A 12,194-nucleotide genomic window follows, 5' to 3' on the forward strand; every position below is an offset into this window, starting at 1 on the left:
ATGAATGGGTATTTCCTAACACACTGTGAGAGGGCCAGCCTGTGTCAGCTGAGAGCAGCAGCAACAGCAGCAGGTGGGATTCGTGGGGTCCCAGTGAGACTTGTAATCTGCGTGTCGCACAGATTGACCGTGCTGTCATCTATGTGGCCTGATGGTACATATGTCTTTCTTTTTAAACAGGTGGTAACAAACAGGGATACACAAGAGACTCTGCTCTGCATGGCCTGTGTGTTTGAAGTATCGAATAGTGAGCATGGAGCACAGCATCACATCTACAGGCTTGTAAAGGACTGAACCGGTTATTTATATAGAGAGATATCTGTATATACACACACATATGTGCACACACACACTCTCCATTATCGAACGACTGACTGTAAACCTCACCACACAGGGTGCTACCCTGGCCCTCCCCCGGGTCCCACCCTGACCTTTCTAAATCCTGTTCGAGTGAACTTATTTTTTTCCATGTGTTCATGCTATCACTGTAGCTGTGAAGTTGTGATGCAGTTTTTTGTGTATTCCTCAGATCTGCAAACCACAATCCCTTGGGGAAGGTGAATCTTACCAGCCTAAGCTAAGCCTCTCTGCAGACCTGTTTCATGTTGTGGTAGAAAATACTGAGGCAGAGGATTGGCCGTGGGGCATTGACTGCCTTTATACAAATGTATTTAGTTCTTTTCGTGTTTTTCCAACATAAAATTCTTGTTTTAAGATACAAGTAAAATTAATCTTTAAATATAAATGTAAATTAGTACAGGAAAACTAAGATTCTTTAGACTTATCTTTGTAACTAATTAGGGTGGAAGTTATGGAAGAATGTAATTCACTAAATTATTTTTTAAATGAAATCTTTCTTTCTTTTTAAAACCAAATGTTAAACTATAGCCTTAAGACATACTTGGTTGAAATATCCTAATGAGACAAATTTGTACCTTCCCCCAACCCCCAAGGTTAAAACTAATACCCTAATTCATTAAACTCTTGAAACAGGTGTTACAAAGGAGGAAAACATCACCCCTTTTCCTTAACATATATAGTCTATTTAAAAGTGTAAGATTGTATTGTACTAATGTGATGATTCATTATTTAATGAGAAGGACGAGATGGCTCTTTTTGCAATAAGTAGATAACACTGCAACAAGTCTAGGCTTACGATGTTACAGTCTCGTGTGTGCAGTCACATTATATGGTCAACCGCATTTTTTATCGAGACAAGTTCACATTTGAACCACTGAAATTTAATAGCAAAATTTAAAATTGGCATGAATACTGCACTGTGAGTTGCAAAGGTTGCAGAATCCTGTGGCTGGAAGAAAATTGTCATCAACCGAGCAAGCAGAAGGCTCTTCAGGCTTGGTGTCTCTGCTCCCCGGAATGGCACTGTCACAAGCCTCTTCCCCAGCCTGTGAATAGGATGTTGCTGGTAACCCAGTGTGCATGTCGGCCCTTGTGACTATAGCTGTGTGTTCACACACATGTGCATATTCAGCTCTCTGAGCTCCTGTTTCTTGTCAGTTTGCTCATCGCCTCTCTTGGTCTGCATTATAGACGTGGATATATATTCTCTAAGGGCATCTGTCCATAAGCCTCAGTGGCTCGCTCGCCTGATCTCTCTCTCTCTCTCTCTCTCTCTCTCTCTCTCTCTCTCTCTCTCTCTCTCTCTCTCTCTCTCTCTCTCTCTCTCTCTCTCTCATTTTGAAGCAGATTCCCCCATTCTCTTATCAGGAGAATCTTCCAAAGCATTGCCCAGCAGAGTTGGTCTGATGTGGCCAGCCTCGGGTTACTTCCCTAAGTGCTTCTTCACTGGGGAAGCAAGAAAGGTTACCCTCCACTTCCCAGGGAAGGTAAGAGGAAAGTAAGGGTCTCTTTACACACTCACACGTGTGAGCACTGCTAGGAGTATGTAAACACATTAGAACATGGTACAAACTTTTTACCTTAAGAAAATAAAAATCATGGCTTGTTTTTTGCACTAAGGCTATAAAATAGAATCCCACACCTGCTCTATCCAGGACACACACACGCCTTTGTCCCTGCATCGGCTCTGATTGCTTACATCACATTTGGCAGCTTTTGGTCATCAGTGGGTGGGTGTGGCTGGCATGTAGTTAAAGGAGCCACACTGGATTGACTCTGTCTCCTCCCAGCAGCATCCCTCATCCCTGGGAAGACCAGAGAAGATTTTGCCATTCGCAATGTGCCTCCCTTATGTAAGCCAGCGGGGCACCTTTTCTCCTCAGGAGAACTGCCTAGGTTCTGTTTCTAAGCCAGCCCTCAAAGGAATGGCTACCCTGAGTTTCTCCCCTTTATCTGTCTACAGACCAGGTGTTTAAAGATGTCTTCTGGATGTGACATTAATCTTTGGACAATCCTCTTAGGGAGGTTTCTTTAGCTTTGATTTCCTATGTCCTTCCTCAGGGGGAACCCCCAATGTCTCTCGACCAGGAAGATAGGAATCAGTGGGTACAAATGATCTTCTATGGCTATAGGTCATCCCAGAATGTGATGGGGAGAGGTCTGCTGCTCAGGAGAGGAGCTGCTTCTCCGTACCAGCTAGAGGACAGTGGTTGGCAGTGGGAGAGTAAGACTTCACAGAGCCAGGGTGGCCTCACTGTCTGGTCCTCCTCCTAACAACTTTTGGAGCCGTAGGAGGTGGGGGTGTGGATGACCTGACTTACTTTTTGCTTTTAAAGCAGCTATAAAGTTCTTTAATGTATATTCACCCCCACACTCCCTCCCTACCTTCTTATTTTGCACCCTACCCATATCTCCACCCCTCCCAACTTCTCTGTCTTTCTTGCTTTTAAAAAGAAAATAACCTTACTCTTAGTTAGAGTTATATTGCTATGATGTTAATAGTGCCCAAAGCCAGTTGCAGGATAAAGTGGGTTCACGTTTCCACATCCTAGTCCATCACTGAAGGAAATTGGGGCAGGAACCTCAGACCACAGGTTCATTCCGAGGCCATGAAGGAGGGCTTGCTCCTCACGGCTTGCTCAGCCTGCTTTCTAATAGAATCCAGGACCATCAGCAGCATCAGCTCATCGATGGCACTGTGCACAGTGGGCTCTCACCCCGCCCCCCATTGCTGCTTTAATAAAAAGCCCTGCGCCTTGCCTACAGCCATTTCTTAGGGAGAGATTTTCTCAATTGAGGTTCCCTTTTCTCAGATGACTATAGCTTATGTTGACGTAAAACTTGCCAGCACACCAACCATGGCCAATTTATGCTGCACATATACTCATGGGTGACAGGACTTCCATTGGAACACAGTCAAGCCTGCCAGGAACCACATTCTTTGAGCTCTCTTCCCCCAGAACCATCAACTGTCAGTAGTTCCTCAGCCTTGGAATGTTGATCAGCTTGCTTTCATGGTCGCTAGAGTTTATGAATACAATGGCCCTGTCCCATCCAGAAGACACTGTTTTGCTCCATACACCCCACCCCACCCCACCTCCTGTTCTTAGCTCTCTGCTCTGTCTTCAGCGCTGGTAGCTATATCTGTAAGTCTTCTAGAGTTTCCCTGTCTAATCAGTGGCCCAGTCATCCCAAAGTTGCTTTATTTCCTAGGTGGAAGGCTGGGTTTGGGGTGAGAGGTTGTGTTCTAACCTCTAATCCCAGGCTCTAATCTGCCCTCTTTACAGCTTCCTAAAGCTTATGGACGCCATTGCTGAGCCCTGCCCTCACCTTCCCCACCCCAGTCCTGTCTCACAGTGACTGGGACAGATCTGTCATGGACATAATGTCTTCATCTTGTTAGCCACTTTCCAATGAAAGAGACATGAAGTCAACCCAAGCTTCTTCAGAACATGTCCTAGTACCCCCCCCCCCCCCTCCCAGAGTTCACCTAACTGGAGGCCAGGGACATTTTGGACCAGGTAATTGGCCATGCCCTGTGTGTGGTTAAGAGGATATAGAATTTCTGGCTACTTCCGAGTCTTCACAGCTCATTGCCCTGGGTCGTGCAAGGTTCATCCTCAGTTGAAAATGGCTGCCCGTTCTCTTTCTGGTCACATTAGCATGTTGAAAACCAGTTTTTCTCGGATCTATGAAATCTTTCCTATTACGTGACACCCCACCCCCCACCCCTTTAAGTTAGGAAGAAGCAAGTAGCCACATTACTCCATCTGCATTCTTCTGTTAGAGGCTTACCCTGCACAGCCACCACCTCTTCCTGCCACTCTTTCTCTCCTGTCTGGGACAGCTGGGGACAACTAGCCAGCACCCTCCCTGCAGCCATCTGACATTTAAAGAGCATTCCTGATTTGGCTTAGAGCCTACCCTTTCCCAGGGCTTAAAAAGAGAAAATCCCTTCCCCGAATTGGTTCTTTCTCCTGACCCGGCCGGTCTCCTCCTCATCCTTTCCCGACTGGTTCTATCTTCCTCTCCCCCGCTTGTGCTGTCTGCCTCATGCTCCGTGCCCTCTGTTGCAGCTCCTCCCTCTTTATGGGCGGAGCATGTCTGGCTCTGTTCCAGAAGGTGCCCCTACTCAAGCTAAAAGAGTGCACAGTCCATCCCCCTTCATCTTGAAGGGCCGACAGGCGCCTGGTCCAAAGACTCCCAGCTAATTGGTCACAGGACAAGGGGGAAGGCTTCTCCTTCATCTTTGGCCTCTCCTGGGTGGAAGCCATCTTTCCTTGGTGCTCTGTGCTTAAGTGACCCCTGAGAATGGACGGACAGGGGCATTTCAGACATCCTGTAGCTGTCTGGGGACCACAAGCAGATGGCGAAGCTGATACTCCTTTTGTTTCCTCAGAAGACAGTTCTCCAGCCACAGGCTTTGAGTCAAATCTCTTTTTATCACACATCCCAGCAGCAAAGTCCTGCCCACACACCAGCCAAAAGAGAACCCTTGGTGTTAAAATTCTTTAGGGGACTTTTAGATCCAGATCTTCATTAGGCTTCAATACCACGGTGGCATTAGCCTTCCTTTTTATACAACCATATATTATTGAAGTCACACGATGGTCAGTTTTACAAACCAGGTACCTGTAATTTGTATAATTTTGTATGTGCTCTGGCGTACCACGCCTGTCCTAAGGAAGGGTAGAATACCTGTTGGTGTCCTCAGCTGTGACATTAGGAGGATGCTTGAATTGCTGGCTTCTATGTTGATGTTTCTGTGGCTAAGCCCTGCACGTGTCATTTCTGAAAAGCCTTAAACCTTGGAGAAGCCGCGTCGCAGGGTGCCGGTGTGGCAGGCTGCCTGGGAACCGTGAGCCCTTTTGTAAGCTGGAAGCGTTTCTCTGACTACTGTTACTCTTCATAGTTTTCAGTTCACCGCTGCCAAAGCCTCCCAGTAAAGCAGTGCCTTAGTAATACCTTGTAGCCGCCAGCCTTTACTCAGCCTGTTCTGGGTGTCCACTTGCTAATTGGCCCCGTATCAGAAGCAGGACAAGCCAAAATCGTTCCCATTTGTTTTTTCAAAAACGCCCGTTTTTTAAATCCAGCTCTATAGGAAGCGGATGACTTGGTTTCAAACAACCTGAATCAGAACCCAAGCCCGCCCTTTGACCTTGCTCTCACGTACACATCCATACCAAAACTAAAGGCGGCAGCTCGCTCCGCAGCTCACCCTGAAGAGCATTGTCCTTTTCATCGATGCCTTTTTCAGTCCATGACCAAATACTTAGCTATTTGCGAATCTTCTGCACTCCAGCTTGAAAGTGCCTTTGGCTCGAGATTCCAGCTTAGAAAGTGCCACCATGATAACGACAATTTGTAGAGAGACCAAAAATATTTCGAGATCACCATAATGCCTTTGGTTAACCGGGATGGATAACCAACTGCAGGCTTGTATTCATGAGAGCGCCGTGTGGTCCCTGCCTGCTGTGAGTCCCTGCCGTGTGGTCCCTGCCTGCTAGCGGGGAACCCTGCCACCACTGTCCTATACAGCACAGCGTGGCAGCCGGGAGCCCTGCGAACTGTTGTGTCTGTGTGTGCCACCTCTCCCCGGCTTGTCCACCAACTCATCGCCCAGCTCTGCATCCCTGGGAAGGAATCTGCGCACAAGCACCCGAATCCCGGCCAGTGGGCGAACACCATGGCTCTGCCTTCCCCCTGTGTCCATGTCCAGACTGTGGAGACTCCCGTCCACCTGAAGGACAGTGCGCACTTGCCTGCCTACACGTTTGGTTGTTGGAAGCCTCGAATTGAGATGACAGTGCAGAACAAAAATTAAAAATGGGTTCATTGCGTCATTGCAGTGTCTTTGGGCAGTTTTGCTGGCTCCGGATGTCCGAATGTGCTGTGAGAGACTTTGGAAGAGCACACCATTTGCAACTCGGCATTTTCAAGGATGTTCTAGTCCTCAGCCAACTCTGTGAAGTGTGTGTCAGCTTAGAGTAAAACCTTTCTGCACCTGGAAACCCCATACAGTAAGGAAAAAGAACAAAGGAGGCAAAAAGAAGCCAGGAAAAAAAAATAGGTGTTTTGTTTTTTTTCTTCCTTTGCTGATCTAAGTTTAAAAGTAATGACAGACAACTTTGAAAGTTAGCCTCAAAACTCTACCCCATACTTTCTCTCGGTCTCTTCTGGTGTCTGAGGAATAGCCACTCTGGGCCCTGAAGCTGCCCAAGTGGTTTGTATCCACCCCAAGTTGTGAGTATGTATAAAAGTCCAGTTTTGGGTTTTTGTTGTTGTTGTTTTTGTTTGTTTGTTTTAAAGAAAAACAACTATCAAATGAAAAGGACAATTTCTCAGCACAGGTTAGAGTTAGTAGTTTGCTGTCTTGTACTCCTCCCTGGCAGGGACACACCACAACTTGAAGAACTTAGTCAAATGCGTGTTCTCTTGTGCCTCTTTCTAGCCATTGCTGTCTTGTTTGCGGTAGTTTTCTCTCCTCAACTCTTCGCTTATATCTTTTAAAAATGAAGGTTCTGTGTTTTAAATTTACTGTGTTGCAAAGGGTAGGCCTCACTGAAGTCATGCACCATTAACTAAGATGAGATATTTGTATTTATTGTTCCTTCCTAAGCCGTAAGTTGTTTTCTCTGTGAATCTGCATTGGGTCCTGTGCCCCACACTACATCATTTTAGATAAAAGCAGCATTTGTGTGTGTCTCCCGCCCTCATTCATTCACGGCCATGGGGTCAGGTCCCACTAGACTCCAGCTTTGCTCAGTCTGACCCTCGTCGTTTTTACCACGGGCATTCTCTCTCTTCTCTCTCTAAGAGAGGCAGGCAGAACCCACACATCCATCATGTTAGAAAACCTGTCTGAGTTTTGTGTTTTTATTTTTCAAATTAATTGTTTTCTGTGATTAGTTTCAATGTGTAAAGTAGATTATTAACTGCACTTCTTTAAAAAAAAAAAAAAAAAGGATGTACGTCTCCCGTTACCTCCTTGGAAGATCAACTTCTCTAGACCTTTTTCAGTGGGCTTATGACTTCAGACAAGGAAAAAAAACAGTAAAAACAAAAAAAGTACGTGCCTGAAAAATGACAAAAAAAAAAAATTCTTTTTGTAACATTTAAAAAACCTGAAAAGCCTTTACTTCTTTGATACGCTCAAATTTTATGTAAATTGGTTTTTGCCACGTGTGTGTTTCTTCATATTCTAAGTGACTTCATGGCTTCTCTGTTGTCTCTCGTGTAAAGTGTATAGGATGGGCTTGTGGCATAAGCATTTCATCTGGTCAGTGGCTCTTTTGATGCTGTACTGCTGCTGGGACTGGGCCAGAGCCTGAACCTTTGGGTGACCGGGTTCCTCTTGGGGGAGATTGGAGAGAAGAGGGTGAGGTGGCTCATCCAGGGTTTCTTAAACTGTTCGCAGAAACTTCAAAAGGCATCGGCTAAACCTCCCAGCAGTACAGTATTCTTGTATTCGTTAACGTTTGTGTTTAGGTACTGGTACCTTTTTGTTTAAGAAAATGTTCTAAGTGTTGGCTTTAAAGTGAATTTATCTTTAGTATGATAGTTATATGAAAATTATAGGGTTTGTGTGCAGAGAATTTTTTTATAAAGTGCTTTGTAAAAAAAACAAAACAAAACAAATGTATTCTAGCTTTGGCGGTACATATGTGTGATAACTTTAATACCCATGACAGTTTAAGTGCAATTATTTCATCGCTCTAAAAATGCTATTTTTGTGTCAGTTCCTGCAGGTGTTTTCATGTCTTTGCAAAGTGACACATTTTGATGCCTTCTTGATAAAGTGGTAGACATTTTGTAGCTTTCTAGAAACTTTGTATCCATACGGTATCAATGAAAAAATAAAGAAAATAAAAGTGTGGGTCACCTTTCTTATCTGCAATAGTCTGTGTAGTTAAGAATCAAATCTGCCTTCTTTTTTCTTAAGTTACTTTTGTTGGGGTGGGGAGTCCACATCAGTCAATGGCTTGCTCAGTCCTCCCCTTCCACTGTATGAGTGTTGGGAATTGGACTTGGGTCATCAGTGCCTCTCCTCATTGAGCCATCTTGCCTACTCAAATGTGCCCTGTATGTGGTTAATATGTGGCCGGAAGGGGATTGGAGCTGTGGCTGTGTCCACTGTGCCGGACCATTATAGCTTTAGGTATTCCCTACAGGGTTTCTTAGCCCCAAATCAGTTGTTCTGTCTGTCTTCCGTGTGCTGTTAAAGTGGGCTGACCGTGGAGCTCATTGGTAGAATGCTTGCCTAGTGAACACACAGGCCTTGTGGTTCTGACCTCAGCACAGAATACCTGAGGTGAAGTGCCCCACGCCCTTGATCCCGACACACCGGAAGTAGAGATGAGAGGATCAGGAGTTCAAAGCCACTCTCAGCTACATATTTAGTTTTGAGGATAACCTGCTTCCAAAATCAACAAAAGTTTTGTACAGTAGCTTAGCATGTCTGTGGATGGCAGACACACCCCAAGAAGCCTTCTCTCCTCTGAATCACAATAGCCTTAGAATAAAAGGCACACGCTCTTAGGTTGTTAACTTGCTTGCGCATGCCAGGGGTCAGGGACGGTGGAACAGGGAGTCCGGGACAGAGATAAGTGCACTGTGAGCTTCCGACTCAGTGCCACTTTTCTTGCAGTTGAATGTTGGTTGAGTCCTGAGCTCAGGCCCCAACTGCACTGAGGTCTGGGTGGTGAAACAGCAGGAGAACCAACAGCAGTGAGGAGCATAGGGCAGGGCAAGCCAGGATCTGAGGGGACAAAGCATCACTGGGGATTCCTGGTGCATAATTCCTGCCACACTGCCTCTGGGTACTAATTAGCACAAGCATAGAAAGCCAAATTAGCTATTATGGTAGAATTACTGAGTGATTGACAGAAACCCAGTCAAAGTCCATAGTGGGAAATTGTGAAACTTTGCAAAGATGCCCTGCTTCTGGCCAAAGCCTTCATCGAGTTCGTCCCGGTTGTCATAAACAGCCTGACACTCCAGCAAATGTTTTCATTCACTCTAACTTCTAAGAGGATAAGACTTAAAATGTGTACTTTGTACTATTGTTAAAGGACCAAATAAAAATGTAAAAACCAGAGAAAGATTGAAGATAAATAGAGTTAGCAAGATGGCTCAGTGGGTAAAATCACCTGCCACCAAGCCTGGCTACTTGAGTTCAATCCCCAGGACCCACAGGTTGGAAGGAGAGAACGAATGGATTTCCATTAGTGTGTAAATAATCTTAAAAGAATAAAAATACAGAAAGCAAAGCCCAACAAGAAAACTAATATAACTTCATTAATCTTCACTCATGGTATAAATTCTGACTAGAGCCAGTGAGGATTACTTCCCATTGGTACAAGTTTGGTGTGGAATAAAGTGCAAAAACTAACATGTGCCCCTTAGCCTAGCTACAGAGTAAAGTGGATAAACTGATAGTCATAGTGGGTGTAAACGGTCACACGCACGCACGCACGCACAATTGGATAAGCATGTTCTAATGGACTTAAGTACAAAGTGATGTAGTGCACAGCTGGCAGCTATACACTATTTTCAAGTACGTACGGAATTTTTATGAATATTGGCCATACCCAAAGCCAGCGGTCAGGAAACTGGCCCGTGCAGTGTCTCACTGGGACACAGACATTACCGTTTGTTAGTCTACTGCCATGACTTCTTTCACGCCCATAGCAGAGCTGACTGTGACAAAGACCCTGTAATGCACAGAATCTAAAAGAATTCCTTCTGGCCTTTTGCAGTGTGTGGGGGAAAACTTTCCACCCCACTATGCACCATTAAAAAAGTCCGTATGTTCAATAATCCTAGGGTAGCTTCTCTTTCTTTGGTGCACAGTGGATGCCCTGGTGAGTGGTTGATGTAACTCCCTCAAGCCACCCAGTTTCCCTTTCCATCAACAGGACAAGCTCAGCTCTGGACAAGTTGAACAAAGGAGGTATTTTAAAGTGGGGGGTGGGGCGCCTCTGTGGGTGTTCATAGACTGGAGGGCAACCTCAGTATCACCCTCAGGACCATTCGCTTCCTTTGGAATAATCTTGGTCCTAAGGCTTGCTGATGAAGCTGGCTGACCAGTGAGTCCTAGAGATCCTCCTGTCTCCACCCCTCCAGGGCTAGGCTCCCAAGTATATCCTGCTACATTTATCTCATTTTATAGTGATGGTTCTTGGGGTCAAACTCAGGTCCTTCAAATGAGCTCAGTAATCCCTCCAACCTGAGGAATGGTGGCCTTGATTGAGTGCAGCAGCTAATCTCCTCACCCAGGCAGAACATTGATTTCTAAAGCAGCCAGGCAGTGCATCCAGTGGCTGGCACTCTTTCTCGCCCCTGGCTTGCCCTGTCTGCTTAGTGTCATCCTAGATCACTGTGGCTGCACTCCTTGGTTACATACCTGACCCCTGTAGTCATTTCTGCATTGAGTCCGGCAGCTGAGTGCTGCCATCTGATAGCTCCATACAATTCCATATCAGTATCCTCTGTCACCAAGTCCCTGACTGCAAGCCACCAAGTTTCAGCACCAGGTCCCCACTGACTATAATTTTAATGCAGTGTCCAGGTCTTTGGCACATAGGAAGGTGGACACTCTAGTTTCCACTCTAGTTATCAATCTGTCCCAGGAGTATGGTCTTGACCATAGTTTCTTTCAAGCATCAAGGGGCTTCCCAGCAGCACATTGGAAACAGCGCCTGGTTTCCATTGGAACATTAATACCTGAATTGCAGAAGGGCACCCAGTTTACCTGTGTCTATCCATAATCCAGCCCAGATTCATGTTCTCAAGACTTGCTCCAAGGCAGTCTCCCAGTTCCTGTTGGGAGGAATTCAGACTGGGCCAGTCCTGTAGCCCTTGCCGATCCCCATCTTCCATAAGCAAGAACCCAACTTTTCTGACCGGACCTTAGTGAGGATTTACCCCTTAGTGTAGAAGCAGTAATAGGAACTGGGGCAGATCTTGGGGGAAGTGTTCCAAATTTAAGTGTCCTCTTGATAATTGTGTCTTAATGGGCATGTGACAAAAATAAGAAGCTACCTCAAATCAAACACATTTCTCCTAAGTCATCAATGAAACAAGGCAATGTGAAGAAGTGTATAGAGATTTTGCATTAGTGAACACTGTACAGTCTATCCCTGCTTTTTCAAATTTAAAGGAGCAACCGGAAACCATATACTTGCAATTTAAGCGCATCTCTACATGTAAAGTATTGCTAGAGTAGAATGCTTTCTGGCCTTAATGCAACTGAAGTAGAAATCAATATAGAGAGGGTCTTTAAAGGAGTGTGTGTGTGTGTGTGTGTGTGTGTGTGTGTGTGTGTGTGTGTAAACAATTATAACTCATAAGAAAAATACGCCACGGGAATTAAATTAGCCTTGGAGTTTGATAGCTCATGCATAGTCTTAGTAAAGTTAGGAGGTCAACATAGGCTACACTAGTGTGAGACCCTAGCAAAAATAAAGTTAAGGAAATGTCGCATACTAAAATATATAGAATGTAGCCAGGTGGTAATAGCGTACACCCTTAGTCCTAGCACTTAGGAGACAGAGGCAGGGGGATCCCCCCCCCGGCCCCACTGTGTGTGTGTGTGTGTGTGTGTGTGTGTGTGTGTGTGTGTGTGCGCGTGCGCACGTGTGTGTTGTAGACAAATTAGTCTCTGGGATGCATGCATTTTAATACTTCTAGAACATTGTGTAAAAAAGGGAGGTTAAGACTGAGCCAGGTGTTCACTTCCCAAAGTTAAAGAGCAAAATAAATACAAGAAGGAAAGGAGGAGGTGGAGAAAGGGAGAGAAAAAGACTCGTGGTAACTGTGGCAAGCTAATGAGG

The 12,194-nt window shown here is 45.4% G+C and overlaps 1 protein-coding gene across 2 annotated transcripts in view; it reads left to right on the plus strand.

Annotated features, from left to right (window-relative positions):
• Positions 1 to 8,236, plus strand: part of Tead1 (TEA domain transcription factor 1) — a 220,993-nt gene extending 212,757 nt beyond the window's left edge. Inside the window, 1 exon segment of one of the 2 annotated variants that reach the window (NM_001435800.1) lies at positions 181 to 8,236. In NM_001435800.1, coding sequence (NP_001422729.1) covers positions 181 to 294 — 114 coding nt within the window. In that variant the 3' untranslated portion in view covers positions 295 to 8,236. 2 annotated transcript variants of the gene reach the window in all.
• Positions 8,237 to 12,194: the final 3,958 nt, after the last annotated feature.

This window comes from Rattus norvegicus, chromosome 1 (assembly GCF_021556685.1).
Source record: "Rattus norvegicus strain SHRSP/BbbUtx chromosome 1, alternate assembly SHRSP_T2T, whole genome shotgun sequence".
In the NCBI taxonomy this organism is placed as follows: Eukaryota; Metazoa; Chordata; class Mammalia; order Rodentia; family Muridae; genus Rattus; species Rattus norvegicus.